This window comes from Salvelinus alpinus, chromosome 8 (assembly GCF_045679555.1).
Source record: "Salvelinus alpinus chromosome 8, SLU_Salpinus.1, whole genome shotgun sequence".
NCBI classification, from domain to species: Eukaryota; Metazoa; Chordata; class Actinopteri; order Salmoniformes; family Salmonidae; genus Salvelinus; species Salvelinus alpinus.
The window spans coordinates 37,850,046-37,872,402 of record NC_092093.1 but is presented as its reverse complement, the minus strand read 5'-3'; the positions used below and the strand labels follow the sequence as shown (position 1 = coordinate 37,872,402).

At 42.0% G+C, this 22,357-nt stretch overlaps 1 protein-coding gene and 1 long non-coding RNA gene across 8 annotated transcripts; one reads left to right on the top strand and one right to left on the bottom strand.

The window, feature by feature from the left end:
• Positions 1 to 10,910, bottom strand: LOC139582261 (heterogeneous nuclear ribonucleoprotein Q-like). Of its 7 annotated transcripts, none has more exons than XM_071412277.1 (12): positions 10,671 to 10,822; positions 7,518 to 7,695; positions 6,580 to 6,698; positions 6,389 to 6,496; positions 5,993 to 6,106; positions 5,540 to 5,716; positions 5,260 to 5,395; positions 4,920 to 5,125; positions 4,008 to 4,157; positions 3,781 to 3,902; positions 2,121 to 2,626; positions 1 to 722 (listed from the first exon to the last, which is right to left on the bottom strand). In XM_071412277.1, the coding sequence occupies exons 1-12, from the start codon at positions 10,671 to 10,673 to the stop codon at positions 694 to 696; spliced, it is 1,848 nt and encodes a 615-aa protein (XP_071268378.1). In that variant the 5' UTR covers positions 10,674 to 10,822; the 3' UTR covers positions 1 to 693. The 7 variants fall into 7 exon arrangements, with proteins under 7 accessions (XP_071268378.1, XP_071268379.1, XP_071268380.1 ...); XM_071412278.1 differs by having other exon boundaries at positions 1 to 719; XM_071412279.1 differs by having other exon boundaries at positions 2,136 to 2,626.
• Positions 10,911 to 10,981: 71 nt separating this feature from the next.
• Positions 10,982 to 11,625, top strand: LOC139582266 (uncharacterized). The gene is made up of 2 exons (XR_011676319.1): positions 10,982 to 11,110; positions 11,285 to 11,625. It is a non-coding gene; the product is annotated as an uncharacterized lncRNA (long non-coding RNA).
• The last annotated feature ends 10,732 nt before the right edge of the window (positions 11,626 to 22,357 follow it).

The following is a 22,357-nucleotide window of genomic DNA, read 5'->3' as shown; positions in this document are numbered from 1 at the left end:
TCTAGTTAGCGATTTAATGTTATTTTCTCATCATTACAAGCATTGGCTAAGCAGGAGGCAGACAGGCAGACAAAGTAGTAGTGTTCTTTTCCCCCCCAGGAACTCTGGCTAGTGGCTACGATATGACTATAAAGCCTTAGCCTACTTCACACAAAAACCTGACAGTTTTTTCTCCAATGGAATGAATGTGTAAGGACTGTGTCCTGCTTGTGCAACTGCAATATCCGTTACAACAGACAATGGTTGTACAGCCTTCATAATATATTTTGGGGAACGTTAGATCAAATCACTTGGGGGTTATTTCAGCTGTTCAGAAATATGAGAAAGACATAGGCTACATCAGCATGGCCCAAAAGAGGGTGAGTAAAAAGAGAAACGTGAGGGGAGTGTGAGCAGCAGCTACAAAGTGTGCGTAAAAGAACATGCGCATGTAAAATAATATGTGCAGAATATGATCCCGATCCTTAGCTTTGAGAGAGGTTTTCAGAGGTGTGAAAACCCTATTTGCAGCAACGGTCTAAAAAGTCCAAGCAACAAGTGTCTTGAGTTTGCCCTTTTGATTATCTTCTAATCTGGCAGATATGCTCCTGTAAAGTTGGAATATCATTGGACCATTGAGTTGACCTTACCATCACTTCAATTGGCAGCTTCCAGTATAACCCCACATAGCAGGTCAGTCTTCATAGTGACAGGTCAGGACCGGCCTCGACCCCTTTTCCCTGCTAGTCAGGTAACAAAAGGACGCAATTAGAAGATAGATCACAACAGATGACCACATAACATCCAGCTAGCTACCCACAAGTAACTACAGAACACAGTCCAATGCACATTAAAGACAAACAAATTAACTTGAGTAAGGAAAAAGCAAAGGGTTCTAGTCATTCACCAAGACGTCTACACCCTTCAGCTTCACATGCAACAAGGCTATGCCGTCAGGAAAAGGTAGAGCAGAACAGTGGCCTTGCTGTGTTATTTTAAAGGTGACCAGTCAAGTGGTTGGGATATGGAAAGATTGGGGGTTATGTCCAAACTACAAGCACTATGTACAGACAGTTCATGCATGACAATTATTCCCATCGTTGCTCAATTTGAGATAGAGCCTTCGGGGACAAGAACATCTTCACAGACTAATTTTTTAATAGCCAAAGGGATATATTTGAACTGGCCATCAGAGAAAGACTCCACTTTATGACATTTCTTTAAAACGGGAATCCATTTAATTTGGGCTACGAAATTGTGAAATCTAAATCGAGAATTTTTGAGATACGGTCTCGAATCAAAAAACTTAACTCAAATGGAGAACGTCTCTACACATACGTAACACTTCAATTGTGGAATAAGCCGACTACTGAAATAAGTAATACATTTTTTTATGGAATGCAAAAGTGAAGTTGCTGCACGTGGCAAACATAGGCAAACCTTTAGTTATTTTCTTCCACAAGGAGCCTTAAATTTGAAGGTAATTTGAAGAGAATTTTCCGAAACATGAATTTGAAACACAATTTGAGGTTTTGTACACTTCTGCGTGTATGTTTATTAAAGCAGACAAATAGCAAAAAAATACAAGCCAAAATGTAAAGCCCAATAAATAGGACTAGTCTTTTTTTTTCCTTCTTTGATTTTTTACAAGACACGCCATTTCCTAGCATTATCTTCTGTAACATACAAATTGTGGTTTCATTTGTTTTAAATAGGTACATGTTTAGGAGACATTAGTTTAGTTGCTGTTAGCTACTTAAAACATGGAATCACTAAAAACATACATAAAACTACAGCCAAATAAAAACAGCTGGATCACATGATTGCACATTTTTAAATGTTTAAACCTGATTATGGAAATCGCATTAATCAACTTTGAAAGAATAAAAACCAGTTAGCCAAAAACAGTTGGAAGTGTGACTACTGTTCAAATCCAAGCGGATTATTAAAATATATACAAAATAAATCTTGCCAGATGTCACCAAATTGGGAAAAAAGTGAGGCAACTATATGGATTTAGGGCCAATCAGATCAAGTCTCTAAAAAAGGATTTGGAATTAAAGCCCTAATGTTCTACTTCCACTGTTGCCCAAAATAATCCTGATAAAACTCCTGGTTGTCAGATTTGTAACCATAGTTACCAGAACGATCACCACCTTGGAGCGGTTGCTGAGCAATGGGTTGAGAGCCCCAGTTCTGATTATTGGTCTGGCGCCGCTTGGAATCTGGCTGGTTGTACCCATCAGCTTTGCGCTTTCCTCCTACATTTCCACCGCGGTCACCCCTCGCACCACGTACCCCGCCGCGGCCTCTCTGTTGCACACCTCCTCTGCTTGATCCTGGACCACCACGAGGGGAAAAGCCACCTCTGCCCCTGGGAGCGCCTGGCCTGCCTCTGGCTGGGGATGCCCCCCGTGCACCTCTGCCCCCTCTTCCTCTAGCGGGAGCCTGAAAGTCATCATAGCCGTAGTAGTCGTAGTCGTATTCCCCGCGGTAGTTGGGGTAATCATAACCATAATAATCGTAGTAATCATCGTAGCCATAATAGTCGGGTGGGTAAGAATAACCTCCCCTACCTCGGCCGCCTCTTGTGGGAGGGGGCAACTGAGGGGGGCCGTAGTTGTAATAATAATCATCATCATCATACCTATGGGAGAAACAAGCAGAACCTGACAAAAATGTTCAAGGCACTGAACACACATGGACTCATTGTTCTGATTTGATGACTAAAGCCTTGTTCACACTGGCAGTTTAAAGTGACTCAAATCCAATTTTCATACATATCACATTAGAATCTGTTACTTTTCCTGCAGGCTGAACAGCCAAAAATCACATGGAATCAGATAATTCAACACACATTTCAAACCTTCATATATACATTCATGTACATACTACCCCAATTGGCCCGACCAACCAGTGCACCCGCACATTGGCTAACCGGGCTATCTGCATTGTGTCCCGCCACCCACCACCCGCCAACCCCTCTTTTACGCTACTGCTACTCTCTGTTTATCATATATGCAGTCACTTTAACCATATCTACATGTACATACTACCTCAATCAGCCTGACTAACCGGTGCCCGTATGTAGCCTCGCTACTGTTATAGCCTCACTTCTGTGTATAGCCTCGCTACTGTTATTTTACACTGTCTTTTTACTGTTGTTTTTATTTCTTTACTTAACTATTGTTCACCTAATACCTTTTTTGCATTGTTGGTTAGAGCCTGTAAGTAAGCATTTCACTGTAAGGTCTACACCCGTTGTATTCGGCACATGTGACAAATAAACTTTGATTTTAAACCACCTTCGTAGGTGGTTTGAAATCAGATACAAATCTGATTCCTGGCCATGCGACTTTTCTGAATGGTAAAATATGATTTATTTGCCCCCAAATGTTTTTTTAGACTGTTATTAGGCACATCTTGTTGCTTGTTAGCTGCTCTGTTGACAGTTTGACAAGAACAAACTGTAGGTAACTAGCTTGTTAACTGTTTACAAACAAATGATTGATAGGAAGCACAAGCACCGCCAAAACAGCCTACACCACTGCACACACACCCGTCATTACTATGACAACTAGCATAGCCATGTCAGCAAATAACTTCCATCTAAACACCCACAAATCTGATTTGGTCACTTGTACCTTGCCATTTTGACAGTCAGTACTTCAAAACAGATTTGAAAAACAAAACAGATGTGAACATTAGGGCCTGCAGTGTAAACAAGGCTTTAGAATCAATCAGTCATGCACCAATTTCAAATTGGGCGCAAAAAATATATTTTATAAAGACATGTCTTACATGTTTGTTTTGGCTGCTTGTCTCTGAGCTTTGCGTTCCTTCCTCTTCTGATCGGGGGGCTTTGCAAAGACTATGTCAATGTGCTCTCCTTCCAGAACTTTGCCATTCATTTGAGCCAACGCCTGTGGAGATGATGGCAAACTACAGTCATCATACAATTACACACCCTCAATGTCATTTACTTACCACAGTGTATTCTCATTATATTATCACTCAATATAAAGTACCTTGACTGCAGCGTCCCTCTCATCAAAGTGAACGAAGGCGTAATCTTTCAGCTTTTTCACTCGCTCCAGTTTCCCAAACTGGCCGAAGGATTTTTCAAGTATTTCTTCCGTAACACTGTTCGCAAGGTTTCGTACAAACAAAACTTTGACCTGTGGGTTGAAATGCACAATGGGAAACGTGTTAAGAACTTCAACTACATGGGTTACACACAGGCATCAGTGTGATCTGCACCCACTTAAAGACTAGTGGTTGTATTGTGTTAATTGAAAGACATCCAAGGTTGATCAAGCATCAACTGCAAGCCTATAAAGCGAGACTTCAGGTTGGAAATATATCAAATGAAAATCTCCAGTGTTGCTTACAGTTACAGTTTTGACTTAAAACCAGCTTGAAAATCTATGGCAAGACTTGAAAATGGCTGTCCAGCAATGATCAACAACCAACTTGACAGAGTTTGAAGAATATTACAAATAATAATGTGCAAATATTGTACAATCCAGGTGTGCACAGCTCTTAGAGACTTACCCAGAAATACTCACAGCTGCAAATCTGTGCCAAAGGTGGTTATAACATGGGTGCGACTACATATGAAAATGTGATACCGGCTGTCATTTTCAATAAATTTGCAAACATTTCTAAAAACGTGTTTTCACTTTGTCATTATGGGGTATTGTGTGCAGATGTGTGAGACATCTATTTAATCCATTTTGAATTCTGGCTGTAAGAAAACGTGGAATAAGTCGAGGGGTATGAATACATTCTGAAGGCACTGTATACAGTGCACTACTTTTGAGCAGGTCCAATGGGCCCTGGTCAAAAGCAGTGCACTATATAGGGAATTAAGTGCCCTTTGGGACATAACACCTTGTTTCTCCAGTGTTTCATCACTTTGTAGTCAGCAGATCACTTACCTTGGCCATAACCTCTGGATCTGGGTCCTCGATGGGGTCTGCCCATTCCACAGTAACCATGTTCCCCCACACTTTCACCTTGCCACTCATTAGCCTGCGTCTGGCCTGAGCAGCAGTTTTATGGTCCTCGTATTCCAAAAAGCAAAAACCTCTGTTCTTCTTTTTGTCATCTGGCTGATGGTACAGTATGACATCATTAAGACCCTCTGTTAGAAATAGAAAAAGTTAAGCGAGGTTTGAGCAAAATGTGATCATGTATTTAGTTACAACTACAAGACCTGTTGTTGACATAATCAAATGAAAAGTGCCCATCTCACCCATAAACAAAGATCTTTCTTACCTGTGACTTTAGCAAACTCCTCCACAATCTGTTCTTTCGTTTTACTCTTGGGGATGGAGCCGACGAACAGCCGGTTATTGGCAACAGATATACACACTCCAATGTGTTTGCCGGGGCGTATTTCATGATTATTACACTGGGGAAAGAGGAACTCATCAACCAGTGTGACAAGGATAAATATGAAACAGCCATGGCACAGACTATGCCAAAGTTCATACTTCCAAACTGACTGATAGGCTGAAGAGACAGACCATAACTGGAAGCATGGGGATACACTGACCAGGTTTACAGCCTCCGAGGCAGCCTCTTTAGTGCAGAAGGTAACAAAGGCGTAGCCCCTGTTCAAGCCACTCAGGGGGTCCATCATTAGACGTAGATCCCAGATAGGTCCCGCCTTCTCAAAGAGGGGCACCAGCTCATCCTCAAACAAGTCTCGAGGAATTTTCCCAACAAATATCTGCAAAGGGAGGTCATGAAACAAGTCATGAAAAAACATTTGTGAGCAGCTAAGAAAGTGGTCAGTTCTGGAAATGTAAAATATTTATGGGAATCAAGGAGACGAGCGGTATTTTTTTTTTTTTTTTTTTGGCCCAGTCAGATCTTAGCGGTAAGCTCTCAGTGTAACAAGAGTCACTCCAGAATTACAAACGTCATCATAAGGCCAAACAGAGATTTGTCGACATTTGATGGTCTTATTCAAAAGTGTTTGTTCACTGAAAGATAAAGACCTTACCTCTGTTCCAATAGTGGGTTGAGCACCTGAATACACAGACTCAGGGGGGGGGCCTCCATACTTCCGCTGACCCGTTGTCACATCAAGTGTATAGATGGTTCTATCAAGCAGAGCCTGTCATTATCAAAATAAAAATATTTCATGTTGCTGTAACCACACACAGACACCGCTTGATTTTTCACACAACCACAATAAATCAGCTATGCAAAAAATGTGACCGCGTAGCCGAAACTGACAGACTTTTGTAACATTGGTATAATACTCTGACGAGCTAAGTCAAGATCAAGTCTGCCAACAAATGAGCAAGACTCTTACAATCTGCTATGCCAAGATATTGGAAAAGAGGCATGCCTTCATCTCTACAAAGAGTAAACTTCCTTCCTGGTGTTGACATACTTTTATTTTCGCCTCATCTGGTCCTTTCGTGGGATCTGAAACTTTGGTCCCTTGCTTCTCCCTCTGTCTATAAGTCTTCATTACTCCACAGAGGAAGGCACTTTTGTTCTGAAAAGGAAAGTTTACGCTTTTAGTACTCCCTGCGTTTCATTAAATAATCCTCAACTAAGTGTAACGCAGCGGCCACTTACTTGCACATGCGACAGATCACTTTCCTTAAAATCAAGCAGGACTTGTAGAGCACCTTCTTCGTTAAATTCTTTCAATGCTTCAATAGCCCTTTCATCTAGGTCACTGTGCGCTACCAGGCCTGTAGAAGGGTGACATTTCAAATATAACCACTGTTTGCCAATGAAATCACAAAGAACTCATGGGATTATGTCCAATCAGATCTTAGCGGTAAACCATCACAGCAATGTTGAGTTGCTCCAGTATTTGAGTATAGAGATCATCATGTGGACAACCAAAAAAAAAAAAAATTGTCACCATTGCTAGAAATAGCAACCAGTCAGGCTAGTTGTACATTATAAAATTTGAAGAATAATGATTTATGCTTACAGAAACCAAGGAAATACACACGAACAAGCTCATCAAAGGAGGGAAAAAGTATCTCACTAACTGCACGGACAACCAAAGCATTAATCCTACTGCATGAACCAGGTCAGCTGTACATGCACAAGTCAATTCAGACATCTGAACACCCCCCCTACGCTTTTCTTTTGCTCCCCCCGGAGACCATATCAAGACAACAACACAACACCCTCCCCCCAGGATTCGCAGAGTTCCATCCTTAAATAAAGACATGCTCCGGAAACTTTGGTTAGCAACAACAAAGCATATTTTAAAGCTCCCGCTTTGGGCTGGATGTGTCAATGTGTAGTTTATACATGCATAGCCTATTAGCAGAATTATTGTTAGCCATAGCAAAGCTCGTCAACTCCACCCAGAAACAATGGATTCAAATTCACAGTTCTTTGTTCTTTGTTATGGTGGGGATAGCTTTGTTTGTAAATATATCACACAAAGTTGCAAAGGTAAATAAATACAGGTTTCTAATAGAAATACAAACTAAAAAGGAAGAACATGACAACAACAAAAAACAGTTAGGTTATGCATAACATGCACTTACCTGATATGTAAATTGCATCTAGTTTTTCTGCAACTTTCTGTGGTAAACCAGCATCTAATAAAGTCTGGAAATTGTCTGAATGGATAACTTCAGCTGTAGTTGTGTCCACTTCAGTTATGTCTATTGGTTCCTCTGTACCATTCCCATTTACATGATCGGTCATCTGATCGGTCGCCATCTGTTTAATGCAATGATGAGTAAAATTATTTGAATGACTGTTCCAATAACTTAAGCACCTACTGCACTTAGCCAATTCAAATAAGCAAAACATAGCATTCAGGCATATCATCATTGCTTGCCTGGATATCCAAAGTTGAATTGCATTTAATACTATGTCGGGTAGAAATGAGTGTTTGAATCAGGAAAGTTTCCTCCCTCTACAAGCCAGAGTGTTTAATAAAATTATATTTTAACGTACTTTAACGTTTGTCTGTGCAGTGGGTCCTTTTGTCGGCAGCAATTATGAGACAATATATTCACAGGAATGTACAATTACATCAACTCTGTAAAGTGCTGGTAGTGTTCAGATCTCTGAAGCATGCACAGAACCATGTAAACGAGCTCAACAAGCATGCATGCATCTCCTGCATATCTTTTTTATATTGTGCGCATGCTTCAGGTGAATGATTTCTTAATTTCAGGCGAAGGGTACTGCTATGGGATCCCCCATGGCTCCTAACTATGCTAATTTGTATGTGGGTTACATTGAGAAACATTCTATTTCCAATTCTTTCAAAAACAAATTCGTGCCTAACATAAGTATTTGGAAACGGTATATTGATCGTAAGTTTGTTGAGGGCTGATAGTTGTCACCCACTTCCCTTGAAAAACAGTTTGCCCTACAGCCAATTCTGTCAATCAAAAGAATTTGTAAAAAACAATCAGATTTCAACAGAAATATGGCTGAGACGCAAAGAAAATTCAAGGGGAGGGGGTACAAAAATGGTCAGATTAATACTGCCATTGAGAAAATTCAATTCAAAACAAAACGAGACGTGACCTTTTTCAAGGTCAGTCTTGCAAAAATAAGCATTCTTGCGTTCTAACTACCCGCTATTCAAAGTGCTCTGAACAAATTAAGAGAATCATTCACAAACATTGGCACATTCTAAGATCCGATGATAGTATCGGTAATGTGTTTTCTGCCCCCGTATTCTCGCGGGGCAGAAACCTCAGAGATCAACTGGTAAACTCTGATTTACCACCCCAAGATATCCCTGCACAACGTGTATTTGCTCCCCAACTGGATGGAAACTGGCTGTGCTCAATGTAATGGCACTTATAAATGTAGATCCTTCAAACACCCCCAAACAGGGAAACAGATCCCAATTAAAGGTGTTATCACGTGCTCCACTAAGGCAGTTATTTATCTTATAACTTGTCCTTGTGGTAAAAAATGATGTGGGTAAAACAAAGCGCGAATTAAAAGTACGCATCTTGGAGCATCGTTGCACCATTAGGCGCAAAAACTCGACATACCAGTTGCGGCCCACTTTTTGGAAGAAAACCACTCGATTTCGTCTCTACGTTATATTGGCATCGAACATGTCACCCTCCCTAGGAAAGGGGGTGATCTCGACAATTTATTGTTAAAACGAGAGGCTGCTTGGATCTTTAATTTAAAGACCCTTCAGACTTTGATCTGAAGCCATTCTTGTGATTATGATATTGTAAATGTTTGTAGACTTATGTAGCCAAATTGTATCTATGATCGTAAACTATCCATTTATGTTTTTTTGTATGCTATTTTAATATGAGAATTAACCAATGATATCAGGCCACACCCGGCCATGATTACAGACACCTGTGTGTCTTTTGACACTATATAAATGAGTCATCCCGCAGTGTTTGTCATTATACCCTGATGAAGACAGCTTGTGTGTCGAAACGTTAGCCATAAATATTTTTGCATCTGAGCTCCTAGGTTGTGCGGCTCTCCTTTATTTTCTCAAGTGTTCCACTCCCCTAGCCAGCACCTCGCCTAAAGGTGTGCGTTTCTTTAGCCTCTAGAATATGAATGCACTACCAGCGCTCTGAAAAGTTGATGTCATTATACATTCCTAATGCCAAAAAGACCAACCGGTAAAGTATGTTAAAATATAATTTTATTCAACATTCGGGACTGATTCAAAAGCTAATTTCTGTCCAACTTTTAGAATTAAATGTAATTAAACGTCGGGTTTCCACGCAACATTGCATACAGAGAAGCATTTAATTCATTGTCCTGGCAAGTTTAGTGCACAGGTGACAAATCAACCCACCTATGCTCATGCTAATCACGAAACTACTACAATGAAGACAAATAGCTAACGTGATAAAAGCCATCAGTTATGTTACGTCGATGGTCTTGTTTTAGCTAGCTACTATAGTGCCTGAACAATTTGTCAGGACACCAGGCATTATACTGAACATATTGCTACTTAACTTAATTGGGAGTCATTGGTTTACCATTAACTACATTCAGTTAGCTCGCTAACATTTGGTTTGAGTTGTTGGACTACCAATTCGAGCAGAACCAACTAGTTACTTACTGTAGTTAACGTTACATGTGCTTTTGTGCACAACGATATTTTTTCTGGCGAAGCTCATACGGTCTGCTACTTAATTAGCTTCCAATGCATTGCTAAACAAGCCAGCGAGTGCAGCTTAACTACGTTACTGTAACGTAATTGGAAACAATTAACGTTAGTTAAATAGTTAGCCAAGAAATGCTTGAATGTCAGTTAAATGTAATTGACTTAACTAACGATGTTAAGACTTCCGTGTTTGCAATCCCGTTAACCAGCCCATACACGAGACATCCACGCCGCGTAGCCAATGCTAGCTATAGTTCTACGTAACCGGTTGCTAGCTAAAGCGAATAAGCTAGCTAGCGAACGTTAATTAACCTTTGTCATGCGTTTCTCGTCTGAAATGTCACACCGCTTCCGCAACGTTAGTGGAACTACTCCATTGGCGCCGGCCTGGTCTCCAGGCGCAAAATATCTAGCAAACTCTGGAATTAATTTTCAAAATGTCGAGTAGGACTCTTAGGAGTAACGTTGTTAACGTTACTTAGCTAGCTAACCACTTTCCACATTGTTTTAAAAACACAGCCAGAACAAAAGTCAATTATCCGCGTGAATTCACCATTTAACACATGTAAATACTTACCATTCGATAGTTCACCAAGGTGCACGTTGCCGATTTTGTCTGATTTCAGGGTGTTTAAAAAAAATAAAAACTACGATTCCCGGCATAAGGTTAGGTCAGGCTCCTGTCCGGATAATGCGAAATGGCGGCTAGTTGACTGACGCTGCGAGTGTTGTCACTAGTTACCTCAGCCACAAAGTCAAAACTGACTATAAATAATGAAAACATACGTTTTGATCTCGATTTAGGTTAGGCATGTGGTTAGATTTAAAGTCAGATTTGAAAAATAGATTTGGTAGAAATGGGCGGGGTTTATGACTTTGTAGCTGTGGTAACTAATGACGTGCGCTCCGAGTGCTTCCACATATATGGGGTTTCAGCAACCGCTAACCACGGGCTGTTGTATTTTCGCTGGACTGGGAGCATGCACATTTTGGCACAGAACAGAAGCAATGGCATATGTGAGGATCTGTGTTTATTGCACTATAACCCAATACTATATCACATGTGATATAATATTAGTAACTGTTAGCCTGGGCGCCTGTGTGTGTGTGCTGAAAGTAACATTGTGCCCCAGATAGTGTGCTGAGAAGCTGTGGTTAACCTTGAGTGAGAACAGTATGCTTTCTATGCAGGTGCAAATAGCTCAAACAATGTTACAGAACTGTCTGACCTCAGTCTCTGGGGTGTGGGAGCATAATCTACATAGAAACAGCGCCGGACACCAAGGAGCGCCAAGAGGCTGGGACCAGTCTGAGCGCCGGCGATAGGCTGAGCAAGTTTAAACCACGCTCAGCCTCTACTGTGATAGGCCAACAGACGGGTTGGAACTACGTCTATCACCGTATAAGAACAGCTGTTTACTTACATCCTGCCAGTTCTCTGTTCTGCCCTGCGAGGTGATACAGAGAACCCGTATATATGAAAATTGCATTTACCATTTATCGCTTGAGTTTAATAAAAATACTTAAAGTATGTTCGGTGACGCTGAATCACATTTTGTCCTGATACCAGATTTGAATTGACGCAAATCCCTAATACATAGTAAATGTATTTGTCCAGAACAAACGGAGACAAAGGTGTTAAATATTTAAGGCATCATAGCTATCTTCATCACTCTTCATGTCCCATGAATTAGTTATTCGCACAAGAAAAGGTATTGGGGCATATGGACCCAAATGAAAGTGTACAGTGCATTTAGAAAGTATTCACACCCCTTGACTTTTTCCACGTTTTGTTTTACAGCCTGAATTTTGAATTGATTAAATATAGATTTTTTTTGTCACTGACCTATACACAATACCCCAAAATGGTTAGTGGAATTTGTTTTTTGACATACTGCGTAAATTTGTTATGGCAAGCCTAAATAAATTTAGGTTTAACCCCCCCCACAGGCAAAATCCTAAAGGTTAACCTAGTACAGTCTGCTTTTCACCAGACACTGGGAGATGAATTCCCCTTTCAACAGGACAATAACCTAAAGCAGAAGGCCAAATCTAAACTGGAGTTGCTTACCAAGTTAGTTTTGACTTAAATCTGCTTAAATCTAGGAAAGACCTGAACATGTTTGTCTAGCAATGATCAACAACCAATTTGACTGAGCTTGATTAAAGAATAATGGCCAAATGTTGTACAATCCTGGTTTGGAATGCTCTTACACAGAACCCAAACCGGCAATACTCCGACAATTAATCCACATACAACGGCCAACCGAATCGTTTCTAGTCATCTCTCCTCCTTCCAGGCTTTTTCATCTTTGAATTTATATGGTGAATGGCATCTACACTTACCACGACAACCGGCAAACCATTTTGTCTTTCAATCACCCACGTGGGTATAACCAATGAGGAGATGGCACTGGGTACCTGCTTCTATAAACCAATGAGGAGATGGGAGAGGCAAGACTTGCAGTGCGATCTGCGTCAGAAATAGAAATTAGTTCTATTTGATCCCTTGGCGTCGCAGACGCTCGTTGGCGCCTGAGCAGTGTGGGTGCAATAATTGAATAACATGGATTTCTAAATTTATTTTGCGGTGCACGCGACGTGTCCTGTCTGGTCAGCATGTTAAGAAAGGCACATAGCTGTAATCACTGCCAAAGGTGATTCTAACATGATTTGACAGGGGGCTGAATACTTATCTAATCAATATACTGTATAAAAGTGGAATTTTTCTTCCACTTTGACAGAGTATTTTGTGTAGATCGTTAACAAAAATGACAATTAAATCCATGTTAATCCCACTTTGTAACACCAAAATGTGAGAAGTCAAGGGGTGTGAATACTTTCTGACGGCACTATAGGTGGACCCAAGTTATGTAATCTTCAGAACAGCCAGACAAATAAGCATTTCAAAAGCATTATTTTTCAAGGCTTCACATAATTTCATAAAGAAATGTAAATTATTCTGGACAAGACAACCATAATTTCATATTACATTATGCAGTGCTAGTACTGATCCTTAGAGCTAATTTCATCTCATTCAGGTTTATGCCTCTGTCTCGGGGTCAGATGAATTGGATTCAGATTAAGTCAGAGTCATGAGTCAGACATTTCAGATGAGTCAGATGTAGAGTCAGACGAGGCCAACAATGCATCCAATTTAATATTTGAATCGCTTTCGGACTCTGTCTGAGATAAAGAGATCCTGATCCTTGATGGGGACTGTCTTCTGTTTGACTGGTTGGCTTATGGTGCTCGAGGCTTCTGACTCAGCCAGCGCAGTTCTGGAATCACGTTCAGGTGCATGCTCTTCTACAATTTGGTCTGTACTGTTCAGCTCATTAACTGGTACCTGCCTTTCAAGAGAAATACCTGGTAAATTACCAGTACCTTTCACCCCTTCAGGTCATCTATTGCATTTCACTAGCACCTAAGGTACACAATTTAAGATTTTTTTTAGGGGTTTCTAGGGAAGACACAATCTTCATTGAAAGTGCATTATAGTCCAGGAAACTGTCCATTGAAATAAAATAAAGCTAAAATGTATTCACTTTAAATTTGTAGCTGTGGTTAAAAACAGAATTACGTCAACAGGAGGATGTTCCTGGATAGGTTCTGCCTGATGTAGGACTTGCAACCTCTGGGGGACTATAGTCCCATGCGCTCCACCTGCCACTGTTCGGTTTTTGGGCTTGACCACAGCTACCTGGGGAGGGAGGGAACACAATTTGCATTGCTTCAGTTGTGCTGCTACAGTAAAATGAAAAACATAGCTACATTATTGCAAAGTGATGGAGGCCCTCCCCTATTACCTTTTCCAATGGCTTTTGAGAAGGACGGGGAGAATTGAGGAAGTATGAATTGACAAAGGGTCAAAGGTATTACCTTCTTACATCTCTCCTCGGGCTCCATGGACTCTTCGAACCCAACATCACATGTGATTCATGCATGTCATTACGACTTGCTCCAAGTGCAACACCATCTCAAGTCTATGGTAAGGTCCTTGGAACTATTAGTCTAATATCTTGTAGATCTCCACGTTGTGGATAATAAGCAATGCTGTGGGAAACTTTCACCCTTGAAACATGTTTTGATTGATAAGGTCCATGTTGAGAAAGCCACGTGCAAAGCATTTTAAATATCAGTTGTCAAACCGTACCTCTACAGAATAGTCTTTCTCCATTCTCTCAAATGACAATTGCTCCTTCACCTTGAGCCAATTATGCCAAATTCATTAGAGCTGTGTCATACCACTATGAAATTGAACATGGCGTGTTCCTTAGGAATTACATATCCCCAATATGATTTTTTAGAGAACTTAGCTCTATAGAATTGAAACAATGACACATTTTGTCATAAGATCAGACATGGTGAGGTCATTAGATTCCAAAAGCCATCATTCTCAGCCAAAGGAGAATGATGCTTAGGTGACAAACCCCTAAGCAGTGAAACCAAAAACTCAAGACAGAATGCACTTAGCTAAATTATCTTTATTAAAAGAAAAGTTAATACAGTTAATACACAAAACACTACAGTCAATATGAAAAAAACTCTGCGCTAATTTAGTGCTTTGTCATTTAGCTTTGTAGATTAAAATAAGGCAAAGCTGTAGTCTCTGCATTGCCAGTGATGGTCAGCCCTGATACAGATCACAATGAGTATGGTTACATGCACACAATAATACGATTATTGTGGATAGTCAGATTAATATAATAGTTAAAACATTTACATGCTTTGCAAGAAGATCAATTTCCCTAATAATCCTGTTTACATGGACACATCTGAAATCAGTCTACCTGATGCCATGGAACTTAAGTAAATGCACCTATACAAGGTGTCGAAAGCGTTCCACAGGGATGCTGGCCCATGTTGACCATCCTTCCAGCAGTTGTGTCAAGTTGGCTGGATGTCCTTTGGGTGGTGGACAATTCTTGATACACACAGGAAACTGTTGAACATGAAAAACCCAGCAGCATTGCAGTTCTTGACACAAACTGGTGCGCCTGGCACCTACTACCATTACCTGTTCAAAGGCAATTCAATATTTTGTCTTTCCCATTCACCCTCTGAATGGCACACATACACAATCCATGTCTCAATTGTCTCAAGGCTTAAAAATCTTTCTTTAACCCACTTCCTCCCATTCATCTACACTGATTGAAGTGGATTTAACAAGTGACATCCATAAGGCATCATAGCTTTCACCTGGATTCACCTGGTTAGTCTGTCATGGAAAGAGCAGGTGTTCTTAATGTTTTGTATACTCAGTGTACATCCAGTAAACTCATAACAATCTAAGCATAAGAGTGTAATAAGAGTGCAATAGCATGGCCTCTATTAATCAATCCATGCAGTGAGTCCAGATAAACGTTTAGAATTCTTTGGTTTAATTCCACCCATTCATATGAAGTGTCTCAGTCTCTTCTATTCTTCCTTTAGAATTATAGAATGTTTCACATAAACAATGTTCATCCATTAGGAGCAGTGGTATAGAGTCGGGAATCTTGATAGTCAACACACCAAAACAAAAGCAACAGTATGGTGCCTCAATAGTCAATGTATACAATCAAACACTGATATACTGTAGCTTCAGACTGATAACCCTCAATGAAAATAATAAAGAGCAGTGGACTGATTTCTCCAACTACCAGCATGAAACACAAAAAGAAAGTTGTTTCTCAAAACCACGTACAGTATTCATCAAGGCGTAACAAAGTATTTCTCACACTTAGTAACCCTTAATAACCAATACCAAAATAGTTTGTCACTACCTCGTTGGTGAAATATCCAAACAGTCATCCAACCCATGACCTTGTAGATAATCAACCTTTGATTATCAGAACCTGAAAGTCACAAGAATAATAGTCAATAAAAGAAAATAATAAAGCCAATTTTGTTTCAACTCAGTCTCTGTTGATTTATTTATTTCTGTATAGACAGGAGTAGGCTCATTAGGCTATATGAGCCTACTCCTCTGTAAACTGGTCATCTCGCTATACCTCTTCGCAAGACCCACTGGTTGATGCTTATATATAAAACCCTCTTAGACCACACTCCGCCCTGAGATACTTACTGCAGCCCTCATCCTCCACATACAACACCCATACTGCCAGTCACATTCTGTCAAAGGTATCCAAAGCACACACATCCCTGGGTCGCTCTTTTCAGTTCGCTGCAGCTAGCGACTGGAACGAGCTGCAAAAAACCACTCAAACTGGACATTTTTTTTTTATCTCCATCTCTTCATTCAAAGCTTCAGTCATGGACATTCTTACTGACATTTGTGGCTGCTTCGCCTGATGTATTGTTGTCTCTACCTTCTCGCCCTTTGTGCTGATGTCTTTGCCCAATAATGTTTGTACCATGTTTTGTGCTGCTGCCATGTTGTGCTGCTACCATGTTGTCATGTTGTGTTGCTGCCATGCTATGTTGTCTTGGGTCTCTTTATGTAGTGGTGTGTCTCTTGTCGTGATGTATGTTTTGTCCGATATTTTTTTTTTTTTTTTTTTTTATTCCCAGCCCCCGTCCCCGCAGGATGCCTTTTGGTAGGCCATCATTGTAAATAAGAATTTGTTCTTAACTGACTTGCCTAGTTAAATAAATACAATTTTGGCTTTTAATTAAATGTACTTGTTAGTCTATTATCCCCCATAGTAGAAAAGTTGACCTATGCTATTGGTCAACTTGTAGAGAAAGAAATAGCACAAACTGACTCTGGGACAGTTGTGGGATGATAGATCCCAAATGCATACAACCAGTAGGCCTAGATGGTGCCAGGAAAATAACCAGTAGGCCTAGCTACATGGTGCCAGGAAAATAACCTCTCCCTCAATGTCAACAAAACGAAGGAGCTGATCGTGGACTTCAGGAGACAGCAGAGGGAACACGCTCCTATCCACATTAACGGGGCCGCAGTGGAGAAGGTGCAAAGCTTGAAGTTCCTTGTCGTACACGTCACTGACAATCTGAAATGGTCCACCCACACCGACCATGTAGTAAAGAAGGACAAACAGCGCCTCTTCAATAACAGGAGGCTGAAGAAATTTGGCTTGCCCCCTAATACTCTCAAACTTTTACAGATGCACCATTGAGAGCATCCTGTATCACATTGCCTTGTATGGCAACTGCACCGTCCGCAACCGCAGGGCTCTCTAGAGGGTGATGTGGTCAGCCCAATTGCCATCACTAGCCGGCCTACACCCAGTACCCTGTCCTGAACTTAATCACTGTCACTACCTGGCAACCACCCGGTTACTCATCCCTGCACCTTAGAGGATGCTGCGCTATGTACATAGATATGGAACACTGGTCACTTTTAGGTTTACCCATTTCATATGTACTGTATTCTAGTCAAGGCCATCATATTCAACTATTGATGTACATATACCATTCTATCCATGTATTCTTTAGATATACACTATATATTCTATCCATAATGTCTAGACAGCCCATCACTCATATACACAGTGCAGTCGGAAAGTATTCAGGACCCTTGACTTTTTCCACATTTTGTTGCAGCCTTATTCTAAAATTGATTCAATTGTTTTCCCCAACACAGAATACCCCATAATGACAAAGCAGCAAAAACAGATTTAGAAATGTTTGCGAATTTATTACAATTTTTTTTTTTTTTATTCTGACCCTTTACTCAGTATTTTATTGAAGCACCTTTGGCAGTCTTCTTGGGTACAAGCTTGGCACACTTGTATTTGGGGAGTTTCTCCCAATCTTCTCTGCAGATCCTCTCAAGCTCTGTCAGGTTGAATGGGGAGCGTCGCTGCACCGCCATTTTCAGATCTCTCCAGAGATGGTCGATCGGGTTCAAGTCCGTGCTCTGGCTGGGCCACTCAAGGACATTCAGAGACTTATCCCGAAGCCACTCCTGCATTCATTTGGCTGTGTGCTTAAGGTTGTTGTCCTGTTGGAAGGTGAACCTTTGCCCAAGTCTGAGGTCCTGAGCACTCTGGAGCTGGTTTTCATTAAGGATCTCTGTACTTTGCTCTGTTCATCTTTGCCTCGATCCTGACTAGTCTCCCAGTCCCTGCCGCTGAAAAACATCCCCACAGCATGATGCTGCCACCACCATGCTTCACCGTAGGAATGGTGCCAGGTTTCCTCCAGACATGACGCTTGGCATTCAGGCCAAAGAGTTCAACTTGGTTTCATCAGAGCAGAGAATCTTGTTTTTCATGGTCTGAGAGTCCTTTAGGTGCCTTTTGGCAAACTCCAAGCGAGCTGTCATGTGCCTTTTACTGAACAGTGGCTTCCATCTGGCCACTCCACCATAAAGGCCTGATTGGTGGAGTGTTGCAGAGATGGGAAAACCTTCCAGAAGGACAACCATCCAAACAGAGGAACTCTGGAGCTCTTTCAGAGTGACCATAGGGTTCTTGGTAACCTCCCTGATCAAGGCCCTTCCCCCCCGATTGCTCAGTTTGGCTGGGCGGCCAGCTCTAGAAAGAGTCTTGGTGGTTCCCAACTTCTTCCATTTAAGAATGATGGAGCCACTGTGTTCTTGGGGACCTTCAATACTGCAGAAATGTTTTGGTACCTTTCCCCAGATCTGTGCCTCAACAATCCTGTCTCAGAGCTCTACGCAAAAAATTTTCAGCCTCATGGCTTGGTTTTTGCTCTGACATAGACTGTCATCTGAGGTACCTTATATAGACAGGTGTGTGCCTGTCCAAATCATGTCCAATCAATTGAATTTACCACAGGTGGACTCCAATCAAGTTATAGATACGTCTCAAGGATGATAAATAGAAACAGTACACACCTGAGCTCAATTTCGGGTCTCATAGCAAATGGTTTGAATGCTTATGTAAATATGGTATACTGTATATAAATACTCCAGACTCTGAGATTGCTCATACTAATATTTCAATATTTCTTCATTCCATTATTCACACCCTGATCAGTTTCACCTGTTTTTGTGCTTGTCTCCACCCTCCTCCAGGTGTCGCCCATTTCCCCATTATCCCTGTGTATTTATACCTGTGTTTTCTGTTTGTCTGTTGCTAGTTCATCTTGTCAAGCCTACCAGTGGTTTTCCCATACTCCTCTGCCTGCCCTGACCCTGCCTGCCGTTCTGTACCTTGTGACACTGCCCTGGGTTACTGACCTCTGCCTTCCCTGAGCCTGCCTGCCGTTCTGTACCTTTCAAACTCTGCTCTGGATTACTGACCTCTGTCTGCCCTTGACCTGTCGTTTGCTTGCCCCCTGTTTTTGTAATAAACTTTCGTTACTTCGAACTATCTGGGTCTCATCCTACGGTCTGAAAATACGAACTGGCCATGACTGACCCTGCAGACTCGGACCAGCTCCGCAATGCCATCTCCTCCCAAGGAGCCACTATTGGGAGACACGAGGAGTTACTTCGAGGTCTTCTGGACGGATTCCAGACCTTGGCAGAACACCTTGACTGTGCCTTGAATACATTGCTGGAGCAATTCCGCGGATTACCTATGAGACAGCTGGCCACCACAGTAGCCTTTCAGCCCCCCAGTAACACCGCTGTCAGCAGTGCGCCTCTCCAAGACACCCTTGCTTCCCGAGAACCTTCTTACCACCTCCAGAACGCTTCGCAAATGAATAAATCCGTCCAATATATATATTTTTTAAATAGTTATGAATTGAACTTTAATTAAATGAGTTGACTTCACATGGGATGATTTCACTGAACAAGAAAAGAAAGGGAATATTGAATGATCCCCAATGATCCATCACATCTCCCAAAAACCTTTTTCAACATACATCTGTAAAATGACAGTCTAGAAACTAAAACTTTGGTTGTCTTCCTCTCAGGCTTCCATGTCTTCTCCCTGGACCACCTCTTGAACATCAGACTGAGGCCTCATCTTCACTGTCACTTTCCAACCTTGTTGAGGATGGCTTGTTGTCAGGCGCAAAAAGCCTCAAATTTGCCCGGCTGGCCACCAATTTTTCAACCCTTCTACTGGTCAGCCTGTTGCGTGCTTTGGTGTGTGTGTGTTCCCAAACAAGGACCAGTTGCGCTCTGAGGCGGCTGACATTGGTGGGATTTGGAGGATGGAGGCAACAGGGGAAAGAGCCTCAGATCCACAAAGTCCCTTCCACCAGGTGGCTGATGAGATATGTTGGCACGACTGCCATATTGCATCTCCATCCCAAAGCCCTTGCTTGGAAGTGTACTTCGCCAGACTGCCAAGAACCTTGCCCTCGTCCAGGCCAAGGTGGCGAGACACGGTAGTGATGACACCATAGTCCTTGTTGATCTCTGCACCAGACAGGATGCTCTTGCCAGCATACTTGAGGTCCAATATGTACACTGCGTATGGGCTTTAGGCAGAAGTCTTCACGCTTTTTAAAAATGTATTTCAGAACTGCAGTTTCCTCTGATTGGAGCAACAGTGAAGTGGGCAGGGAGGTACAGAATTATTTTCTTACATCTGCAAGCAGAGTCTGAACATCAGACAGGATGGCATTGTCCCCCTCAATCCGTGCAATGGCTACTGCTATCGGTTTCAGGCTGCTTACCACTCTCTCCCAAAATACATCATCCAGGAGAATCCTCTTGATGGGGCTGTCGATATTGGCAGACTGTGATATGGCCATTTCTTGGAGAGACTCCTTCCCCTCCAGGAGACTGTCAAACATGATGACAACACCATCCCAACGGGTGTTGCTGGGCAGTTTCAATGTGGTGCTCTTATTCTTCTCACTTTGCTTGGTGAGGTAGATTGCTGTTATAACTTGTTGACCTTTCACATACCTAACCATTTCCTTAGCTCTCTTGTAGAGTGTATCCATTGTTTTCAGTGCCATGTCCTTGGGGAACAAATTCAATGCATGAGCAGCACAGCCAATGGGTGTGATGTGAGGGTAGGACTCCAGAAGTGAACCAGTTGCATACACCGCTCGAGCAAGACATTCATCAGCATTTCTCTGACTACGTTCCTCCATTGAGTCAAACACGTCTGATTCCAGGAGGACCATGAGCTGTTGCTATCGATAAGGTGTCTGATTCATCATTTTCACCTCGACTAGAAGTAGAGGGACTTTTGTCAGAGGTTGTGAGCTCTGAGGGAACTTTATATGCACTTGGCCAGATTCTGTGTCTTATGTTCTTCACATATGATTTGGCACAGTATTTGCAAATGTACACAGCTTCTCCTTCTACATTAGCTGCAGTGAAATGTTTCCACACATCAGATAGTGCCCGTGGCATTTTCCTTTAAAGATTAGAAAAAATAGATTTAAAAAAACAAATACAATTCCATGTACAGATAAATAGTTAAGCAGTTAGATTAAACAACTCCTTTGTAAGATACATGTTTCATTTTAAAACATTTATGGAAACTGTGTGGGCTCAATAGCATCTCATTAGGGTGCAAGATCTTGAGAATCAGCTGTACATGTGATGGGAGAATGCACTGTGCATGCAGAGGGTTGCAATTCCATTGAATTGGGGATAGTTTAACCAAAATATGCCACAAGACCTAGAAATGCCTTGTGTATCTCACAAAGGTTAACTGTTAGCTAACTTTTTTTGATGAATTTAAGCAAAATTCACAGGCTGAACTTCCCATGGAAATATTTCTGAAAAATTCCGGAAATTTACCCGAAAGTTTCCGACCCTTTGCAACCCTAGTCAGGAACCTGTCGGGCGTTTCTCTCCCAGTGTTCCCTCATCTTCGAGCTGCAGCCCTCGTCCTTCCTCTCGAACCGCTCGAAGATGGCGTGTCTCATAACGCTAATGTCCGGGAGGGCTCTTGCCTGGGCTACAGTGGTGTGGGAACAACAATCTGCCGTGTGTTTCAGCCTGGAGAAGTTCGTAGCTGAGGTAAAAAATGTTTTAGATTCTCTGTTGTCCGGGAGAGAGGCTGCCTGTAAATTACTCCAGCTTTGCCAAGACTCCCACGGTGTGGCGGACTATGTGGTTGATTTCCACACATTGGCTGCCGAGAGTGCCTGGAACCTGGAATCCCTGTTCGACACATTCCTTCATGGTCTCCGACCGGGATCCGCAGTTCTCGTCCCAGTTCTGGAAGGCGTTCTGCACACTCATTGGGTCGTCGGCCAGCCTGTCCTCCGGGTTCCACCCTCGGTCCAACGGCCAGTCGGAGTGAGCCAATCAAGATCTGGAGACGACTCTTTGCTGCCTGGTCTCTGCCAATTCCACCACCTGGAACCAGCAACTCGTGTGGGTTGAATACGCCCGCAACACCCTCCCCTGCTCTGCCACCAGGCTCTCACCTTTTCGATGGTTCCCTGGGTTATCAGCCCCCA